The sequence below is a fragment of the Lates calcarifer genome, linkage group LG10, assembly GCF_001640805.2.
Source record: "Lates calcarifer isolate ASB-BC8 linkage group LG10, TLL_Latcal_v3, whole genome shotgun sequence".
Taxonomy (NCBI): domain Eukaryota; kingdom Metazoa; phylum Chordata; class Actinopteri; family Centropomidae; genus Lates; species Lates calcarifer.
Window position 1 is genome coordinate 17,369,664 of NC_066842.1, and position 21,678 is coordinate 17,391,341.

Consider the following 21,678-nt stretch of genomic DNA (forward strand, 5'->3'; position numbering starts at 1 on the left):
CCTGGGGGGGGGGGTGGTGACAATGTGCCTGTTGTCTAGGGAGGAAATGGAGAGGAGAAGATTGTCTGATCTGATTTAGGCAGGGAGACCACAAAGTTCCCTTTTTTTTCCCACACCCAATTACACCTGTTCTTCCAGGTTCACTTCACTGAGCACGTTCACACAGAGGCACAAAGATGCGCAAATGAACACAAGCGCAGACGTTAAGACCTCCGCTTTACTGGTGGGCAAAAAGAGACCATTTGTGTATTTGTATTGACATGAATTAATTGCTTCATGGCTTGTGAGATTGAATTAGCTACGTGGCATGCTTGCTAATGGTGATGCAGCTTTGATTGCTGCCTTTAATAGAGCCTATTTCTCTCTGCCATCATTTAAAAGACAGTTGGAGGCTGTGGTTTCACAGTAATGGAGCAGCTCCACCACCCATCAGCCCACTATGACATGCCTTAATGATTCTGTTTATTAGCATGCAAGAGCTGAGAGAAATAGGAAATGTCTCTAATAACGGAGACCACACATTTCCCTAAGATGTGTGTGTGTGTGTGTGTGTGTGCGTGTGTGCACGTGTATGCATATGTGTGCACTACACGTGTATATCTATATGCGTGCGCTCATAAGTATTTGTAAGGATGTGCATTAGCCTGTGAAAAATGACAGTTTATTTGCAGAGACCCACACCTCCGCCCCTGCTCAGATTGCATGTTCTTGTACCATTCAAGAGAATGTATTGCTTGTCTCACAGTAAATGCAGTTTCTTATTCATCTTTCCCCTTGGCCTCTTCGCACACATACACACACACACACACACACACAAGAATGGAAATAGGCATCAGTCAAGGGATGCTGCCCCTGGATTTTTTACATTTCCTACAGTTTGCTTTGGGTTCAACCACTCACTGAAACTGGAGATGACTATTACAATACCTGACATCGCTCCTAGCGTTATGAAGACTGAAAGATAGTGTCACCTTTGAATTTAACATTTTCATCCCCTTGTGGGGACTTGCGTGGCTTTCCAATGTGTTAGCCATACATTTTGGATATAAAATGAGAGGTGGAGGGTAAACAAAATTAGTATATTGGCAAAGAAAATGACATTCAACAAATGGAACCTCAAAATGCCATCCAAGGTGTGAGAAAAATATATACCTCTACTAACACCTCCAGCTTTACTCATTTGATGTGTTCAACAAAAGGTTAAAGCTCAAGAATAAGAAAATATCTGGAAAAAAATCTCTTTCCAGTCCTCGATTTGTGGCTGATATGAGATCCAGCCGGCAAGAAGGCAATGCAGATTGTGGACCATCCCAGACTCTGACTGACAGCAGGCATCTGTCAGAGGTGGCAGGTACAGACAGCTGTCTGGCAGCCCCCAGCTCATGAACAATGACTGGGTGGAGACGAGACAGGGCCGGGGAATCCATCTCTCCTCGCGACAGCCTCCATCACTCTTACATCCCGGAGTCAGCAAAGACACCTTAGGGCCTCTGTCTCTAACCTCTGCACAATCTTCTCCTGTCTGAGCATCTTACTTGGACAAGTAAAAGAAATTGTAGAGTAGGAAGGGGGGAAGGAGACGGAGGGGATGTTGTGATCAAAAGAGCAGCAGATGAGCAGGGCTTAGAATGAGGATTAGAGTTTAGAATTAAGCTTGCAACGGGGAGACATAAAACTGGTCACATGCAAGGTAATGGAGATTGGGATCGTGATGGTTTGAATGCAGTGGAAAGGAGTCGGGATGCTTGGTTTGTTCCAGCTGATAATGGAACGTGCCTCTGAATAAAATGAACATCTCGCCTAGATAACACCTACTGCTGTCCCTTTTGGGAGCTGTAACACATTATACTCCCTCTGTCACAGCTGTGATGAATCATCCTCACAACTAGGATGAATGTAGAATGTGGAGAAGTGGGCGGCAAAATATAGCATTTGCAAAGCTCGCTCTCCAAAATCTCTGCCCAAAGGTACATGGAAGTGAAGACAATATGTGTCTGCGTGGAATATTAAATTTTGTTGACACAAATATGTCTGCGTGTGTGTGACATTCAAAACATGATGAATTGCTTTAAAATCCTCGAGTTTGCATGTTCTTCTTTTCACAAAAAAAAAAAAAAAGTTTGACATCCACCCACGCCGACTGTTCACTGAAACCCTGGCAACCCGACTTGATCCACTCTTGTTTTCCCTTCCATCTCTTCCCCGCTCCCCATCCCTCCTCATGCCTCTCATCATTCATGCTGTGTACACAGTCTGTCCCTCTCTGCTTGCCCAGGCTCCTCCGGAGCTTGTTAATTGCGTCGGTGACATAGGTCTGTGTGTGAAGCAGCAGTAGTAATTGCTCTGGCCTGGCCTGAGGAGAGCGAGGGTGCGGCCGTCTGGCCTACAGGTCTGCCCCAAGGCTACGAGATTAGATACATGCTTCCATGTTTGATGAGATGGATAGCATTAGCAGTTTTATCAGGAACAGGGTCTACCATCAAACTTGTACTGCAGTCTTCACTGGGTTTGCCAGACTTTACTGCACATACTGTATATGGACTTTTTTTTTTTTTTTTTTGGGCTGTATAGTTCACCAGTGGCTGGGAAGCAGTTTGTGTGATAGCCTTTAAATGACAGCAGGGCCACTGTGTTATCCATTCAGTTTATTTGTTTCTCCTCACTCCGATACAGTGAGATCAAATGCCATCACTTTGCATAATTTGTAGACCTGCGTGTACGAGAGTGGCAGACTTAAATGCCTGCTGTTGTACAAATAGCTTCCTTGCAGTTAGCAGCTTAGTGTCAGCGTGCCCCATTCATCATGGCTGTTCTGGAAGAGAATCCGAAGATTCTACCCCACAAATTATCCTGAATAAATCAAAAGCAGCATTTGGAGGGAAAGCAGTGAAATCAGTTCATTTATATATAAAACATTCCAAATGATGCAGGTTGATTTATTAAAAAAAACTAAGGCTTGGCACTGTAAAATACATATACCTTGCTGAAAGTTGCTCTAGGATAAGGTGATATTTTAGTTTCAGGGGCTGCTGCCGAGTTGGGGTTCTGGCACAGTTTCACTCACTTGCAACGTGAATGAGACCTGGCACGGTGGCTCAGTGGTTAGCACTGTGTCTTCACAGCAAGAGGGCCCTATGTTGGAACCCCACCGGGGCCAACCGGGATGTGTCCTCAAATAACAGGGTATTAGGAGTGTACCTAACATTACCCTTGACTAACTCACCGGCATAAGGACTGGATTTGGTTCCTTGGGGCTGCAACACAGCTGCCCACTGCTGCTAAATAGTTTGCATGGGTCAGGTGTAAAGGACAATTCCCTCACAGCGATTAATGAAGCATAACAAAACAGGTGTTGCTCGGTGTTTTCAACCTCAAGGTTGTGTAAGTTGCTGTGAGGATTAGTGAGAAAGTAGGAGGCTGTTATTTTAGCAGTCGGCTTTGTTTGAACCTGAGGGTAACTCCAGGATACCTGTCTTTAAAATAAAAAAAATACAAATGTGAAAGCGTATGGTGTTTCATCCCATCTCCATGACCATCCTCACATCAGACAGAAACAGTCTGTGTTTCACAGTCTGCTGTGCAGTTTTGGACACCCCAGAGTGTGGAATAACACACTGAAATTTACATGTACTTGTCAAGCAAATCAGGATGAATCTGCCAAACACCCACCCACCCAGACAGACAGACAGAGAGAGAGAGAGAGAGAGAGAGAGAAGCCAGGTAGGTAGAAGTTATGCTTTTGGTATTGTGTAAGATCAATCAATCCAAAACAGGGTACTGTATGTGTTTGCTCGACATGACTCATGCAGCATACAATGGCTGTTTATACAACCAGTAACCCGGTGGAGGTTTGGTGGGTGTGCCCTAATCAGCCAGTGCTCATAGGTTACACTGTGTACATTTTTTTTTTTTGAAAAAAGAGGACAAAAAAGATTTTTTTTTTTTTTTAACGGCAAAAAATGCCTGTAATGCCAGGAATTCCAGCTGTTATCTTTGCACAAATCGGCTACTTTGCTGTTAAAAGCGATTTCCGAGCAAATGTGATTTTGAAACGATGAGAAAGCTTTTATTGTGAAATGAGAGTATACTCACTGTAAGATCAGATTTGATTGTCCAGAATAGCTACACAAATGTTCGAAAGTAACAGTCTGCTCTAATACCTCTCTCAGGTTACATGTCTGTAATATCTTCTGGAATTTTATGACACATTTATTGTTTTAGATGTGATAAGAAATAAACTGTGATACACCATGTTGTACGCTACCAAGTGTTTTCACAAGAGCATTATTTCTTTATGAGGAGCGAGGAAATTCTAAATGACTTTAAGGATTAGATGAAAACAGACACACAGTAATGTCAATATCAGGAAAAAATTTAGAACATGATTTTATCCATTTGGCTCTTTACTGACGTGTTGTATTACTGCCTGTCCTTGTACTTCCCACCCACGCAAAGTGTTTCTTAAACAGACTCCCCATGGTGACTGCTTAATCGAGATGACAAGCTGCTTAAATATCAGATCCTAATTCGATGCAGTGGTGATAAGACATTAGCTGAACGTGCGCTCTTTCATGTACTTTCAAATAACAATTCTCTCTCACAACAAGAGTTCATCCCTTGACTGAACGTAAAACATGAATTTATTTGAAACTGTTCAGCATCTTCTCTGTCATAGACACGTATACTAACGCCTCTCAGTTTCCTGTTTTCTGTTGATGTGTCTGTCACCTCTTTGGTGTTGCTACACTTCTTCTCTAAGGCACCTGCATGTGAAGAGCCAACTCTCGCAGGTATATAGCAGATGTGCTAATGACCTCTATGCAGCGAGAGGAAAAGGATGAACTTTCTGCCTCTGCAGCAACATCAGCACTTCAACACTTCCTCTGCACAGAAATCCAGACTCTGCTCATGATGATAGTGTTGCTAAGAGACTACAATCAATACACTGCAACATTATATAGTATTTCTGGAATGGCTAGTACTGTAGCCCACAAACTCCCAGTAGACATCTATTCAGAGAATTTTAAAAAGTGAAAGCCACAAAAGGAGAAATCAAGAGAAATGAGTGAGAAATGGTGATTTTATTCTACCTGGGGAAACATGCACTTTTTGATGGATTTCTCCTAAACTGGAGCGGCAAATTGGCAGAATGGATATTTCAACCTGTTATGTTTGTGATTTTGCTTCTCCCTTTTAAGGGAGACAATATAGGTGTGTTCTCGAGGGGTGATATTTTTCTGCAGAAAAAAAGACAGAACTACATTACAACATAATAAACGGCGTGTGAACTGAGGCGAAGTTTGAAAGGCATGAGAAGTAGAGAAAAATAAAAACTGTAAACAAGGCATGAGGCTGATTCTATGCTTAGATCAGAATGCTGTTTGTGATAGAAACTGTCTTATGACGTGTGGATGAAACTCAAAGCATAAATTCAGGCGTTACTGCGTTCAAGGATCCAATTTATTCAATATACCTTTCCAGCTACAGGCAGCTACATTTCTGTAGGTAGCACAGGAGTCCATATTCAATCATCCTTTAGCATTATTGATGCATCTTTTATTTGTAGTAGAGGAAATGGGACATGGGACATAACAAAGGGCAGACAATGTGAAGATGGAGCTGAATGAAAAGTAATTCTATTCTCCAAATTGATTGCGGTAAACTGACACATCAGGGTTACTGTGAAACAACGGCAGGGAAGCAAGCTTTCACTTTCAAGGCCGAGAGGAGGCTGTTGTTGAATTCACATCTCGTACAATACACATACGGCAGCACAAAGGGATTAAACGTGTTTGTGTTTTTCACTCATGTCCACGTATGCCACAGGAGCCCGAAATCCCGTCTTTCTTCAATTTCATTGTCTCTCCACAACAGGCTAACATCCATTAGTGCTGGCAGGCAGGGGGATTGAGATGAATGTGTTCCAATTTTAACCACCCCTCTGAGTGCCCCGCAGGGTCTCGCAGTATACAGGAGGACTGTGAAGTGAGAGCTGGAGCTGTCCCAAGGTAGCTTGGACTGTTTCACAGTGGCCTTATGCGATCTCTACCTGTGGGTGGAATACCAAATCTATGAGTGCGCTTGTATGATTTCATGTGAAAAAGTTGCACAGGCAGCTTTCCCCACCGCCACGCCACCAACCTTCTGTTTTCCGCTTCCTCTCTCATGTATGTACAGACTATGTCCCTTGAGAAGACTCCACCTTCAGATGCGGCTGCTCTATCTCTATTACCACAAGCCCCGTATGGCAGATAATGGGCAAAATGATGGCATGAGAATACACCCACTGAGAGCCCTGTCTGATAACACAGAGGAAAAGAAATAGCCAGCCTGTCTCTGAGAGCCTGTATCTGTTTATTCACACTGCACTTGAGTCATAGTCACACTGTACACAGAGTGCTTTCCTCATGAAAGCTTTGTGTATGACTGAGTGGAATAATGAGTGGATGCAGTAAAAGTTTCTTCTCTCCCCCATGTTTAACATCTACTTTTTGTCTTGTGCGGTCGCTTTGAGGTGATGTTTTAAGCTGCCAATCAGGCTGCTCATTTAACCTTGTGCCCCCCACCACCACCACCTCCATCACACCGGAGGCCACAACTTGGCAAACAAGGTTTGACTTTAACCGTGATGTACGAGTTGCCATCGAGGATAATGATAATAAAATGGCAGTCTGATTAAACGAGCATCCAGCCCACGTTAATTGCTCTTATGATGAAAGGTCAGGCTCAGCATGTGTTTGAGCCCAGGCGCCACCAGCAACGGTATTCATGAGACTTTCTCAATTAAATTATCCACAGGGAAACAAAGACAGAGGCCAGCGCTTTCTCCTCCCAACTGACATTTTAGTTTGTCACCTCATCAAAACACTGATGGATCATCCTCCAACTTCTTCACAAAAATCATCATCGCAAACACTTTAAGCACATAAATAATCATTTTAAGCGTGTGTAGCCGAGCTATTGTATCAACACTACAAAATGCACAAACATGCACCGACATTTCACAATCCCTCCCCCTTTTCTTAAAATGCTGGATTTGGCTTTCCCCTGCTGATGTGCTGAGGTGCCCCCCCCCCCCTTCCTTTGAGGATTAGAAACGATCAAAGCTATGCTCATTCCACGCTCACATTTCCTTCCCATTTAACAGCAGGCAGGAAACCCCCATCAGCCCACACACACACACACACACATTTTTATGCTCACACCTCTGCATCAGCCAGCAGGGTGAGCTTCAGGCATGCTTGCGAGGGCAGGGAGATATGCAATCAAATACTGCTTGGAAACTTTCTATTACTGCTCATTAAATTCTCATGACGTTTCAGTGTGTTTTTGTTGTCATGTCTCACAACATTTCTTCACTGTTTGTGACAAAATGTCATGGCTCCCTCCATGTCATTCAGTCTGAGGCATATTTAGTCTCCGAACTATGTTATCTTCACACTTCAAAAGATGTCCCATATTTTAACTACGTTCCACTTTTCCTCTCACTATTGTTTAGATGCCTCTGACAACCGCCGTCTTTTTTGCAGTCTCAGTGTGTCAGTGCTGGCTGACATATACAGTAGATGTGTGCAGCTGTGTGTGTGTTGTGTGTGACTGGCATCACCCTATGGCACTCTGTGTCACAGCCCCATAGCTCCACAGCGGTGACTCTAATGAGAGGTCGCCCAAGGCAAGGCAAGGAGAACAAAGCAATTCATTTGTTCGTGTGTGTCTGTCCGTGTGTGTAAGCTCTGTGTGTGTGTGTGTGTGTGGATTTCTGTCTATGTGCATGCCAGTAAATGAATCAAGAGATGTGCAGCCAGAAAAAAAAGTGGGGGGGGTGTTGATTTTGGAATATGAACATTTCCCATGGTGCTTTGGGGCTGGGGTCCAGCAGCAGCAGGCATTGAGCTGGTAATTCTTCACCCTGTGATCAAAGGCCCGGTTCTAAGCGAGCTCCCCTACCAGTCCCTCTCCGTTCCCCTCATTTTCCCTCCCCTCCCCTCTCCTCGCTTCTCCAATCAGAGCCCAGAGCAGCCAGGCGTGAGTTATAACCCCATGGCAGTGTTGCTTATTATCCCCAAGTCTTGCAGATCTTACGGCCCGGCTGGTAACCCCTCGCTGCGCCGACTCTTACCCCTTCAAACCCAGCTTCCTCCTCTCATGGTAAATCTTCATGCTCTAGCTGCACCCCACGACTTTAACAATCTCTTTCAGTCCTGGCCTTTCTGAAAACCTTATAACAGCTAACAGTGCTGCTACTTCTTGCCATCTGCACCTGTTTTAGCCTGTTGAACAGTTTTGATCTCCACACACGATGCAGTCTGTCACGCCCTTGGCGAAATCTCTCTTAATGCCCATAAGTTTTAGTTTAGTTAAGATATTTCATGCTCCCTTTCCTCCTAACCCCCATTTTAAACACCCATCTATATTTATGCACTTGACTGCTGAATCTTAAGTATGAACCAATTCTTCCTTCCCTGTTCGCTTCAACTTTCTTCTGTTCTCAAATGCTGTCCACTGCTCCTTCCTTTCTAATTCACATTTCAATACCTCACATGTGTCACTCAAATACCGGCGCTGCACATATTTGTTCATTCTGGCATCTGGTAGACATGCAACACTGCTGTAATATTCTCAAGGTTACCTTCAATGTTACCTTCCTGCAAATCTGGGTCTTTTTATCTAACATAAATATAGCCCGGAGCACTGAGCAGTTTGATGAAAAATGCAGAATAGGGCTGGGGCATGGCAGGGAGGCAGGGAATGAGTGGCCCACTTTGGCCTATTAAAAAAAAAAAAAAAACCCACCTGCGACACTCGGTGGTCCACTAGACGAAGGCAGCCTGCGGGTGTGAGCAGTGGGCCAAACCAAAATGATTGCCATGAAACAGGCCAAGCCTGCTGGGAGCGCTGGTGCCTCTTTTCATCCTGGCCTCACTCCATCACATGACCTTCTAGCCCTGATGCTCTCATCTGTTCTTCTGTTTTCCTCCTCTCTCTCGCCCGCTCACTGTGATATTCTTTCCCCTTCTATTCTTCAATATTTTATTCAATTTTGTCTCTGCAGGTGATCACGTGTGCCCAGACTTAAGTACAATGGGGAGAGAAGAAAAATTTAAAAGGTTCAGTTCTTTAATTCTGTTTAATGCCAAGCCCATTTTAATGTTGCCTTTGATAACCAGAGTTATGGATTTCAATGTGAACACCCTTTTGATAGATGACACTAGCAACACCTGGCAGCGGCAGAGAAAGGGAGATGGAATTGAAGAGGTAGGCATTGTGCACCTAACACTGACAATATTTTTCTTAAAAAGGATGCACTGTACAGTTTTTGAATGTAGGATGTGGATGAATCAGGTGAGCCGCTGAAATGATATGTATATATATATATATATATATATATATATATATATATATATATATATATATATATATATATATATATATATATATATGTCCTCATACAACAAATAGTTCATTTTTCATTTCCTTCGAAAATGACACAGATCAGATGACGTTTTTTTTTTCTGATCTGACACCTCTACTCATGTCAGTGTTTTTGAAAATGACATGACAGTGAGATGAGCATTTTCTGATTTATTGTCAAACTACTGTATGTAAAAGGAAACCAGTGCTGACTGTTGGGAGACAGGGTGCAAGCCTTGTTTTCTCCTGTCAGCCACTTTGACACTTGTCCAACCAATCTCCACCCTCAGAGGTTTTGCGTGGTTTTGGAAGGGCTGCCACTAATTTTGCCTGATGTGGTCCCCATGTGATGAATCCTAACAATTTTGACTTTTCCTTCAGCACCACCGTGAGGTTAACAATTTTGGTTTTGTATGAAATGGCTCAACAACAGGTGAATGGTTTGTTTGAATATAGGGCCAGGCGATAAAACAATCTCACAAAATTAATAAATAAAAAAATCCCAACAATGACAAAACAATGAGTGACTTGTGATAAATTTAGCTGTTGTACATTTGGGTCAACCCTCAACTGCACAGTCTTATTACCCTACAATCCCACTAGGCAACAGCAAAAATCTTACATAGCTGACATATGTAGGGCCAAAACAAGGGGAAAACAAATTGCACACACTGTTGGAAACATAAAAATGAGCGACCATGAGGGGATTCAGATCTCCTCACAAGACTAGGACAGAGAGAGGTCACGGTTTGGATGGTTTGGATCCCTAAAAGCTGGATGAACAGCAGAGTGATATCCACTGTAAAATATGCAAGCAACCCATGCTGACAAAGACGGGAAACACAACCAACATTATCCACCTGAAAAGTACCATCCTACTGAGTGGGCAGAAAGCCTAAGCCTGTGGTCCCAATCTGTTAGCACTGGCAGTAGCACCCAGGCTAACAAGCCTCTTAGGGTGACGCGATTTGAAACCCCAACTGCAGTCACTCAAATTATAAACGAGTTAACGTTTTCCTTCTTAATCACTGGCATTTATCGCTTGGTCATATCACTCAGTCCTACTGTTGAATGGAATGTTGCTTTGCTACATACAATATGCAGGTCCCCAGAAGATGAATCCTATAACTTTGTGATCCCCTGACTTTTCATCTAAGTGCCACCAGCAGGTCAAAGTTTTCAACAATCCAGTGAAATATCTTCATATCTACGAGATGGATTGTCACACAGAGAGTTTTTCATCTAGCATCACCCGCAAGCTGACAGTTTTATTTCAGCTTGAAATGTCACAATAGTCGAGTCTCATTTATGCTCCCAACATGATGATATGTAATAACTTTGGTGATACCCTGACTTTTCATCTAGTGCCATCATCAGGTCAGAATTCAATCTGTCCAATGCTTTGGTTTATGACCTAATGCCTACTAAACTAATGACATTCCCAGCAGCCTCAGCTGTACTCTACTGCATTTAGCTCAGGGCACCACTGTGGCTAAATAAGAGCCTCATAGAGGAGAATCTCATTCTGACATACTGATGCACTGTATCTGCTCTCTCTAATCAGCCATTGTTTAAACTCAATTGACAACAATTTAATCATTTAGAGTGATCTGCGATTGTATAAGCAATGTTTACTGTATATTTTGTCTAAAGAGAGGAACGAAATCTGAGGGCTGAAACCCTGATGAGTGCTCACAGTTAGCCGACGTCTACTAATTATGTGTAAGTGAGAGAAAATTGCCCATTGCTCAGCTTGACTTGACCTTGTTTAAGGCTGTTATTTTGAAATGCCACGGCCTGTTGTCTGAAAACCAGGTGTGATAATGCATTGCTGCGGCCTTGAGAGCTGGTTCACCAAAGAGAGTAGTCTTATGTGCTCATGTTTTCCTGTGTACATTTTACTATTATATAGGTGTTAATGTAGATCATTACATTTAATTTATAAATCATTATTGCTCTCATTCTGATATAATTGATTTCTGTATTTAGGGACCATTCTGAATTTTACTGAGTGGGTTTTAATGAACATTTACCACAGCAGCGGAAGCAACAAGCTTTTTACCTTTACTCATAGCCCACAGTCACATAGTCACATCTCTGTATTTTGCCATTACAATAATGTTATGGGAGCGCTAATTTGGTTATACCTATTATCATCCTTGTGTTTCCCAATTTTTGTGTGCATCAGTTTGTCTAGATTAATTAAGAAAGTAATTGTTGATGCTTCAGGCATTTCTCACTCAAATTGCTACTGGCCCCTGTCTCTGAAATCCCAAATCAATATCTGTTCCTCATTTGATTCTCAGCCTGGGCCTTATAGATTGACAATCTCACACACACACACACACACACACACACACACACACAAACTACCACTTCCATCTCCCTGTGATTCAATTGTCGATGTCTATCTGGTGTCCCTGCCGTGCCACCAGGGAAGACGTCAGCTTTGCCAACTAATGTCAAAGGAACGAGGCATTGATTATATAATTGAATAATTATTCAATTAATGCATTTGAAGGAGACTCTGAGCACAAGTGCGCAAGTTCTGCAAGTAAGTATGCAACAATGGAAACCTACATCAATCTGTGAGTGTGTTTCCATTAGACTGGTCAGTGTGAGCGTGTAGGGCTGTTTGCAGAGAGAGGTGTGTGTGTGTGTGTGTGTGTGTGTGTAGCTCAGAATATTCGCCACCAAAGTCAACTTCTTAATGGGCCAGCAGAAACATTTGCTGAAATCATTAGCGCATTGTCCCCTGATGTGTCCTCTCTCTCTCTCTATTGCTTTCTGACTCACACACTCACTCACTCACAAACAACAATGTCCTTCACTCCAGAACGCTGGTTATTAAATGTAAGATGAATGTCAAGAGACTCGCACTAGAGAGTGAAACAGCCACTGCCAGAGTCCTTTAGGGGCCTTGGCATTTCGCAGCTACCTCGACGGCCGTCTGACATGACAAGGACATGTCAGGCTGAAGCTGTGTTACTGCTCTCTCCCTCTCATTTCACATACTCGTGAGATAAAATGATATATTAGCCATGCTCTCAGTGACAGTGGACTCAGCTACTCTTATTTACTCCCAGTAATACCTCGCAGCTTATTGCTAAGTAATATAAGATAAATACCTTAAGTGCTGAGGAAGGTTTTGTTCAAATACATTTCACCTGTCATTCCCCGTCGCTTTCTATTACAACATTTCCCCTGATTTTTCTCTTTTCTTCTCACATCTCCTTTTTCACCTTCTTCATCTCACAGTTTTCTCATCCACATACTTTTCTTGCCCCTGGCTTCCTTACTCATTCTCCTTCCCGACTAAAGTCTTGTTTTCTCTCTCCACACCCACACACATGCACACACTCACACAGACTCCCTTTGTGTTGCTCCAGTTATACCTCTTGCCACATCTCTGGCTGAATCTCTCCCTCTCTCTCCCTCTCTGTCTCTCTCTCAGTGCCACCACTCACCCACAGGCAAAGTCATCCCAGGTTGCTAGGCTCCCTCCCCTCTTCGCCAATCAGATCGTCTCACTACCTCAGAGTCATTTTGCAAATTTGGCCTCTAATTGGGTTTCTCCTGCGATTAAGTCAATAACAACCTTCATATTAGAGTTTAATGTCCCCTAATGAGTCCATTTGTTGCCCAGCGGCTAATTAGGTCTGAGCTGTTTATAGATAGCCTAAACTAATTGATGGGCATTACTGAAACACTGTGTGTCAATCAGTAGTTGAGTAGTTGAGCCCATTTCTGCTTTTAGCTTGCAGCCTGTGCAGAGCCCCCAAAAACAGATTATACCGTTCTGGTTCATGGATCAGGCTGTATAATTTGTGAGACAGCTCAGCATTAACATTAATGATAACTCCAGGGGAGCAGAGTAAAATCCATTTAACATTGACTGACAAATCTTCTTCTTCCTCAACAAGCATTTAGTTTTATTAGTGTTGATTGTATTCGGGATTTGTGTCGAGGAGACTTGTGTCTCCTTTTGTTAACTCTGGCAATCATTAAAATATTCATATCTGCCAACTGTAGACTTTTCAAGAGTGGTTATGCTGTGCACAACCATCTACCATCAGGACTCATCATAACAGATTGAAATACATAAGGCCCTGCATGCAGCAATGGAAAGGGGGGATATGAGGACAACAGGTCCCTGCAGAAGCCATATCAAGCTGGAATCTTTGACAAAGTTTTAACAGATCCCACTGACATGCCAAGGCCCTCCCCTGGAGTTTGAGTCTGCGCGAGGCTTTGGCTTGATAAGGCAGTGTGTGGATGAATTTAAAGTGAGCTGGAGGAGTCTGATATTGGGACTCATCCCAGTCATATGCCTCCAGGTTAGCATGCTATCAAAAGGAGGGGTTTGTTTGAAGCGAGGTTGTCTGTCTGCACACAGCTGCAGTTCTATGATAAAGAAGAGAGGTTTGATAGGTGAAGCCTCCTGTCCTTCCACACGGCTCCATCTAATTCAGTTCAACCTAAATTTGCAGGAAAAACACCAATATAAACTATCTTCCTTACTCTCTCCCTTATCTGTCTGCATGTATTGTGTATCAGTGCCTGGACAGTGCTCTATTTGGGTTGTTAAATATTAAATTCCACACCCTGCGTGCAAGTTACTAGAGCTGAGTTTTATAGGGACACCAAAAATACAATGGGAAAGAGGAAATCTCTCTCTGTGTGTCTACTTCCCATTTTCTGTGCCAACACCAAAAGTTCTTTCATGCTTTGATTTTCTACAAGTGTTTGCGTCTTTTGACTTTCATCAAGGCAAACCATCTGTTAAAAGATTGCTCCAAACAGTTTTCCCCTGTGCCATCTGTTGCCTCCATATCTTTTTTTTTTTAAACAGTTTTGGTTTCAAAATATTTTCATTCCTAAAATGCAGTACAGGTTTACATTTCTTAAGGGAAATGTTTGTGTCATAGGCCACTGACTTTGCAGTAACCTTTTTTAATGCCTGCAGGCCTGCTATATTATTTTTACAGCATGAACTCTTTAGCCTCTTCAGATTTATCTCTATCTTTTTTTTCATTAGACTGTCTCTGAGACAATTCCATGCAAAGTTTGATCAGTTCTGAATCTAGAAAATAAACCAGCTAACGGTCCTAGGCCCAGACCCCTAAGAACGGAAATGAAGGCTAAGCTTTTACCCTCAATTTGTAGTTGTAGTTGTCCTAGCAAAGTTACCCCCAATTTTATTTTTCTTTCGTCATCTTTTTGCTGGATAAATTGGAGTAGAATAACAGTGCAGCTAGCTAACGTCTTTGTGACTGGAGTACCAGTGGGATTAAACAGTTCCTGGTTTAGCTAGTACGGGACCGTTAGCGGTACCGAGCCCGCAGTTTGGGAACCGCTGTCCCGCAGTGGCCGACCTCTGCTCTCCGGCTCTCTGCCTCCGACTCCGCCTCTCCCTCTCTCTCTCTCAGCACCAACACACGAGAGCAAACCGACTCCCCAGCCAGGCTGCCGCCACCCCGAAGCCCCTTCCAGCACCAACCCGTAACTCCCCCACCCCCACCCCACCCTACCCCAAACCCGGACTCCATACCGCTGTCCCAACGCGAACCCACCTCTCTCTTACGCCAAACTCTGCGCCGGAAGAAAACCAAAAAGTCCAACTTGAAAAGTACAATAGGACGGAGTAGCTGCATCGGAGAAGTTGTTCTTCTCTAGCCCCCAGTTTTTTGGCCCCGCGGCGGGGCAGGATAGCAAGGGAAGGCCGGGGGGGGGGACTAAAAGGAGACCGTATGATGTGGATCTGGTACCTTCTGCTTGGTTCGGGGTCAGGCTCAAGAACTGTTGGTAAGTTTTATTTGTTGTTTTTTTTTTTAAGCACACGAAAACTAATGTTGTTGTCACGGCGCGGACATGCTTCATTGTACGGGTGGCTTAGAGGGAGGAGGAGGAGGAGGAGGAGGAGGGAGCAATGTAAAATCTTTTGAAGTGTTCGCCGTGTGGCACAGCTACACTGTTCGGATTTTCTTCTCCCTTCCGACGAGTTTCCTCAAACTTATTGAAGCAAGCTCTATGAAAAGAAGTTATCCGACCTTTCATTTCCATCGACTGAACGGGTTTTTGTGTGTGTGTTGTCTGGAAATTGGGGAGTTGTAGCAGCCCGGGCAGCAGTTTCAGAGTTTTTCGTGCATGTCTAATGCATTGAACTGGGTGCATGTTCACTTCACTTCTGAGTGAGGATATATATATATATATATATATATATGTTTTTTTTTTTCGCTACAGACACCCTCCACGCTATATCCATCCACTATGTGTTACCACTATGTGTTTTACTGAAACGAGGTTGTCGTAGTGTCCTCCTGGCTAAAGTTATGACCGAGAGGTTGTTGACAGGGCAGTGTTGACAAGTCAATCTGTTCTCCAGCCCCCGCCATGGCAGCTGGGGGCCCGGGTGGAGGACACTTCTGCAGGAGTTTATACATAGGACAGCCAGTTGGCACTCCCTTCAACCATGCAGCTGTAGTTTTGAGCTGGTATTCTAATCAGTGACATCTATCCACTGATTACAGTGTGCTGCACAACTGACTCCATCTCAGTGGTGGCATGCATGTGCATGTGAGGTAACCTATGTCATTCATATACATATACATGAGTTAATTGGTTGTGCATTACCTTTAAAATGTCACTTACTTTTTTGTCCTTTATGGGGCCTTGTAAGGAGCCCATTCAAAGATCTTTGAATTAAACCGTACTCACATCCACAGTATATAGCACTGTGTGCATCGTGATGTAGTAAACAGGTATTGCAGGTGCATTAAATGGGAGAAACTTAACTAAAACAACACCCCTAAGATACTTTAATTTCCATGGACCATTTTACCAAAAGCCATTTGAGCATATCATAGTAGATAAAACACAATGATAATAAAAATTAAAACACTGAACATGGAAAAACACACCATGTCTGTGTGTATTTTCTTCCACGCGGCCCTGGTTAAGCACGTGCATATGAATATGTTTATTGTCATTGTCAGGGAGAGTGAAGTATAAATATCATTATATTAGGTGTGGAGCAGAGATTTAGTGTGGGCTGACAAACCCCACCCTTGTTTTCTCTCTATCGGAGCAAAGGAGCTTGCGCACATGACTGATGTCAGAAATTTTCTCCCAGAATATTACAGTAGTTTGTTTACTTCAGTATTACTTATGCGTTGTTAGCTTTGAATACACAAATTGTGCTTCAGTCTTTTATTAGTTCATAGCCTGACCAGGGTAATAACAATATCAGCTATTTGTGTCCAGGTCTGTGTATAAGTCAGAATAACAGCATAGATATTACCAGCCAGTACTGTCAACTCACAGGACATTGGTATCAGTTAGAATTCTGGCCTGCATACGAACCAGTAATATTAGGCCTAAATTGGGCATTCTATCACAATAATTTGACATAAAGGTCTAAAGTATTTCAAAATCTGTTTGGTTGTTTGGGGCTGGGCAATGCCCATTAAAATGATAATCACAATATTGACATATGAAGATATGGCAACTGATGTTGGGAAAAATTCCCACCCAGTCAGTGCTATAAATAATAAGGCAAATAAAATATGAATGGAGTAGAATTTCAATGGTAGGTGTGCTTTGTGCACAAGCTCCAGTGTTTTTCCAAATATCCATCCATTATCCATTATCTATACTGCTTATCCGTTAAGGGTCACGGGGGGGCTGGAGCCTATCCCAGCTGTCATTGGGCAAGAGGCACACCTACGGCCAATTTAGAGTTACCAATTACCCTAACGCGCATGTCTTTGGACAGTGGGAGGAAGCCGGAGTACCTGGAGAGAACCCACACAGGCACAGAGAGAACACGCAAACTCCACACAGAAAAGCCCCAGGCTCAAACCGGGGCTCGCTTGCTGTGAGGCGACAGTGCTAACCACTGCACCACCATGCCACCCTTTTTTCCAAATATGCACCATGGAATCTAAATATTTTGCTCTCTACATGTAAGTGCAACTCTGAATGTAGCAGATCTGCAAACAGTCACATGATGCAGTGTGTGAGTGCTATTAATGCCCTTTGCACACTTCATCACACAATAAGACTTTTTCCAACAACTATGACAAAGGTGTCGTTTGGAATCTATGAATCACAATAAAATAAATGTTTTCCATGCCGCGAACAAGGCACAGTCGTAGAATATAATATTCATTAATTGCAACACTTTGTCTTACTTCCTACTTTCTCTTCTATTAGAAAATTATAACTGTTTGCTTTTGGTTAATAAAACCTGTGTTCCATTGTTTACAGCATCTGTGGTTCAGCATTTCCAGCAGCATTGCATTCGCCTTCATAGCTCCATGAGATAAATCAGTGCTATTATGTAACATGAGATTTGACCACACTGACAGTGGAATGTTGCAATGCAGTTACAAACAAGGCTAGTTTATGGCATGGTGGTGTGCAGCCTGAAATGAAGCCTGAATATACTGTATTTAAGCTGTTCAGCTGGTCTGCTCAGTCAATGCACCAAGCAAATTATTGATATAAATAAATTGAGGTGGAGAGTCAGAAAGATGAATTAGCTTTGCATCAGTGATTTCCTCCTACACTGGAGGATGATAACTGCTTGTTAAGGTTCAGCATCATATATGCCAACTTCATAGATGTATGATTACAGAGCTTTAGCACCCGGGGATGCTTGGGCCAACTATTCTTTAATGTAGCTTTGTCACAAATATGTAAAATATACATTTTCTTAACTAGCTATATACTACATTTCAACTTCTTGTTTCCCACAGTCTCTCACTTTATAAGCAATGATATCAGATATTATAACACAGATTAAGAATGCATGTTCTTGTCACGTGTTTGTCTGAGTATGTACAGTGACAACTGGACCATTCCCCTTTATTTATATGCACCAAAAAGATGCAGGAATACTTACTGCTTGTTTCTATATGTCTAAGATCTAAAATGACTTTGTTTTAACATTATCTCATGTTTTCCACCTTTCATGAATAAGTTAACTCACAGAGCTCTCAAGCCCGTGGCTAACCTCATTGAGGAATTTTGGGTGAAAACTCCTACCTACCCTGTGTTACCAGGCCACACACACACATGCCAGGTGGTAGGATCTATTCATTCATAACCAAAGACAGACTATTCGGATCATTTCTCCCACTGAACAGGGAGACAGAATCGCATTGTCTCCCGCTTATTGTGCTTTGTGTTTCTGCACCATGGCTTCCCAGAGACAGTCCAGTTGGCCCAATAAACCGCTGTGTGTCTGTGCTTATCTTTGCGTGTCTTTGGAACAGGAGAGAGAGACAGAGAAGTTGTGCTTTTGCGCTGGCTGATATGGTTGCTACGCTTTCAGCCATAGTCACACAGAGAAGGCCAGAGATTAAGGAGGGCCAGTGTGGCTTTAGTTCCCAGAGTTGTTAAACAAAACCTCATGACTGGAGTCATGTTTCAGACCTTGGTAACAGTGCAGTATTAACTACTGTAAGCACGTATTGTGTAGACTCAGCTCAGTCAAACGTAACTGCGCATTACACATGAGCAGTAAAGCATATGTGTATATTGTAGGATCTTTACGTGTAAATCATATTGTGTTTCTCTCTGTGTGCCATGTAGGGTCACTGTCCATTCTCTTTGAGCATCTCTGATCTATAAGTCATGTTGCTAAATGTTTCATGAACCCTGGGATATGTGGACTGAAAGAGACAGAGAGAAAGACAGAGGAGTAAAATGCACTGGAAAAAGTTAGTGGGCAGCTCATTACATATTGATTTTGGATTGATCTTAACTAATTTGCCATGCAGTGATGCAGAGGCTTTGTTAATCCTCAATGGTTGCTTTGTATTGATCTACCATGTCCTTGGTTGCCAAGATCAAACCTTGGATGAATCTGCTTATTTACTGAAGAGTTGGTTTTAGAAGACCAGCCGTTGTTTGTTTTTTTTGTTTGTTAAATGTAACTCTTTTCACAAAATATTGTGCTTACTCAATACTTTCAACTTGTGCATTGTATAGTATAGTATATTCCAAGTAGAAGTAACCATAAGGACAGTTTGTGCCAGACACTGATTTGAACTGCTCTCAGTGCCAGATCCACAGGGTGACCTGAGACGTGCTGAGAAGTTGGCTTTTGACTAAAGCCCAAGCAGAGAATGTTTCTGGAGCATTTTGAAGACTGCTACAGTCTCTCAGTGTTGCAACACATGCAGATATGTGCATACACACACACACACACACACACACTGCCTGCATACTGTATAAGCTCTAGAGTAGATTTACCTATCGCTGTCAAGTGTTACAGTGGACTGTAGGAAAATGGGGTACTCTACATCCACCGTCTTTCCAGTTCTAACTGGAAGAAAGATGAACTTAAAGACCCCAGACTTTTTTTTTCTTTTCTTTTTTTTTTTAACAAAATCCCACTCCTCTGTTTCTTGTATCAGGTCAAACAGCTTTTCCCCTTGACCGATCTCCCATTGTTTTACAGTTTAGAATAATCCTTTAAGGTAAAGACACCCTGTGCACAGCAAGGCAGGTGGAGCTGCAGCTGAGAGCCAAACCTCTCACGAGAAGCAGCCAAGGGGGTTTAAACGGACTGTGACCGAAAGGGGTAGAAAATCACAAAGTACTAACTAATCACATCTGACACTTACTGTGTATTTAATGTAAGTGAAGTAATTTTACTGCGGAAATAAAATGCAGTTTCAGATGCAGCCTCCGCAGTGATCTGTGTCATTTGCGGACATAAACTGCAACAACCATGGAAGCAACCTGTAAACTGCATGACTCAGTGAAGGTTTGTGGGATGTGTCAGCAAACTGACAGCCTGGCCAGATTTTAATTGTACCCCTTGTACAGTATATGTAAGCAATGCCAGCATCCCCAATATTTATCCATCATCAGTCCATTGTCTGTACCGCTCATCCTGGACGGGTCACAGGGGGCTAGTGCCAATCCCAGCTGACACTGGGCGAGAGGCAGAGTAACATCTTCAATATTCATTATGAACTACATAAAACAATAATCTTTATGTAAATCAAATACAATCGATATAGGACAAGGGTACATGCTGTGTCCCACTTTGAGGGCTGGATCCCCCACCAATCAGTGGTGAAGTTTGTAGTGTGAGGACAGTTCAGCTTTTGTATATACTCAGAGTCTGCATATAAAATATCAAGGTAATTTAACACTTAATTGTTTATGATGGTGATACTTTGCTATGTTGGAGGAAACCTATCCAAAGTTATGCAGGTACTAGCGCAAGACTCTCACAGTGGACTGTAATTACACAGAGCCCTGCAAGCTAGTGATGTCGGATTGATGTTGAATATTTTAAATTAAAGCAGAGTCTTCAGGAGTTTTATCCGAACTGAGGCTGAGCAGTCAGCAGCAAGCTGGACTGCTGTCAGTGTATTGTTGAGTTTTGCCCAACAGTTTGAAGCCTTTGAAATGGTTGACCTTGAAGTTGCTCACTTGTTACGATGTATTCAGTCTAGAAATGCAGACTTTGGAGGATCCAAACCCTCAATTTGCGACACAGCTAGAAAGTTATTTTGCTCAGAGCTTACACAGCACGTTTGCTCGTTTCAGCCCTGCCCGGTCACCTTGGTTTTTCCCCCCCACTTTTATCTTCATCCGCGGTGCCTTCTCAGAGAGGAGAATGACCCCCGCTTGTATGTGTCCCCTGTGTTGCTTTGCCTGCTGTCAGACAGGGAACGGACCCTGGCTGGCTGACAGCTGGCTCCCCCACTGTCCCCCCGTGATCAGCAGTCATTTGCTGTACTCTGTCTCGCAGCCACCACGGCAGCCAGTGTGGACACACTGACAGGCTATTTTGGACCGAAATTCCGACATCCCTCTGTCAAACCAAACAAACGCTACCTTAAAGGTCAACAAAAAAAATCCCAGAGAGAAACACAGATAGCATCAGGGCAGCTGATCCTCTGTTTGTTTGTTGACCTGGGTGAAAATATAGGTGGCAGGAGTGTGGTTTTTATATATTTGGATCTTCATATAACACTGATTTGTCCCTTGAGATGACTCAGATGACTATGGCCTTGAAAATGGACACTTATAGATAATTATCCGACATACATGGAATCCTTAAAATTTGTGGGACACTTGCTCTTGTTATGTCGTGAGGCAAAATAAATGATCTCTTATTGACTGATGCCACAGGATATGGATTAGATACAGGGAAACAAACAAGTTAAATAATTTGAAGTACTTGAGGTAGTTAGATGGTGACTGTGTAAAAAGTGTCACGGCTCAATAACTGTCCCTAAT

The 21,678-nt window shown here is 42.9% G+C and overlaps 1 protein-coding gene across 2 annotated transcripts in view; it reads left to right on the plus strand.

Moving 5' to 3' along the window:
- The first annotated feature begins 14,829 nt into the window (after positions 1-14,829).
- Positions 14,830-21,678, plus strand: part of ldlrad3 (low density lipoprotein receptor class A domain containing 3) — a 71,003-nt gene continuing 64,154 nt past the window's right edge. The window contains exon 1 of one of the 2 annotated variants that reach the window (XM_018664083.2): positions 14,830-15,216. In XM_018664083.2, coding sequence (XP_018519599.1) covers positions 15,162-15,216 — 55 coding nt within the window. In that variant the 5' untranslated portion in view covers positions 14,830-15,161. The remainder of the gene's footprint in view (positions 15,217-21,678) is intronic. The other variant, XM_018664082.2, reaches the window with a different exon arrangement.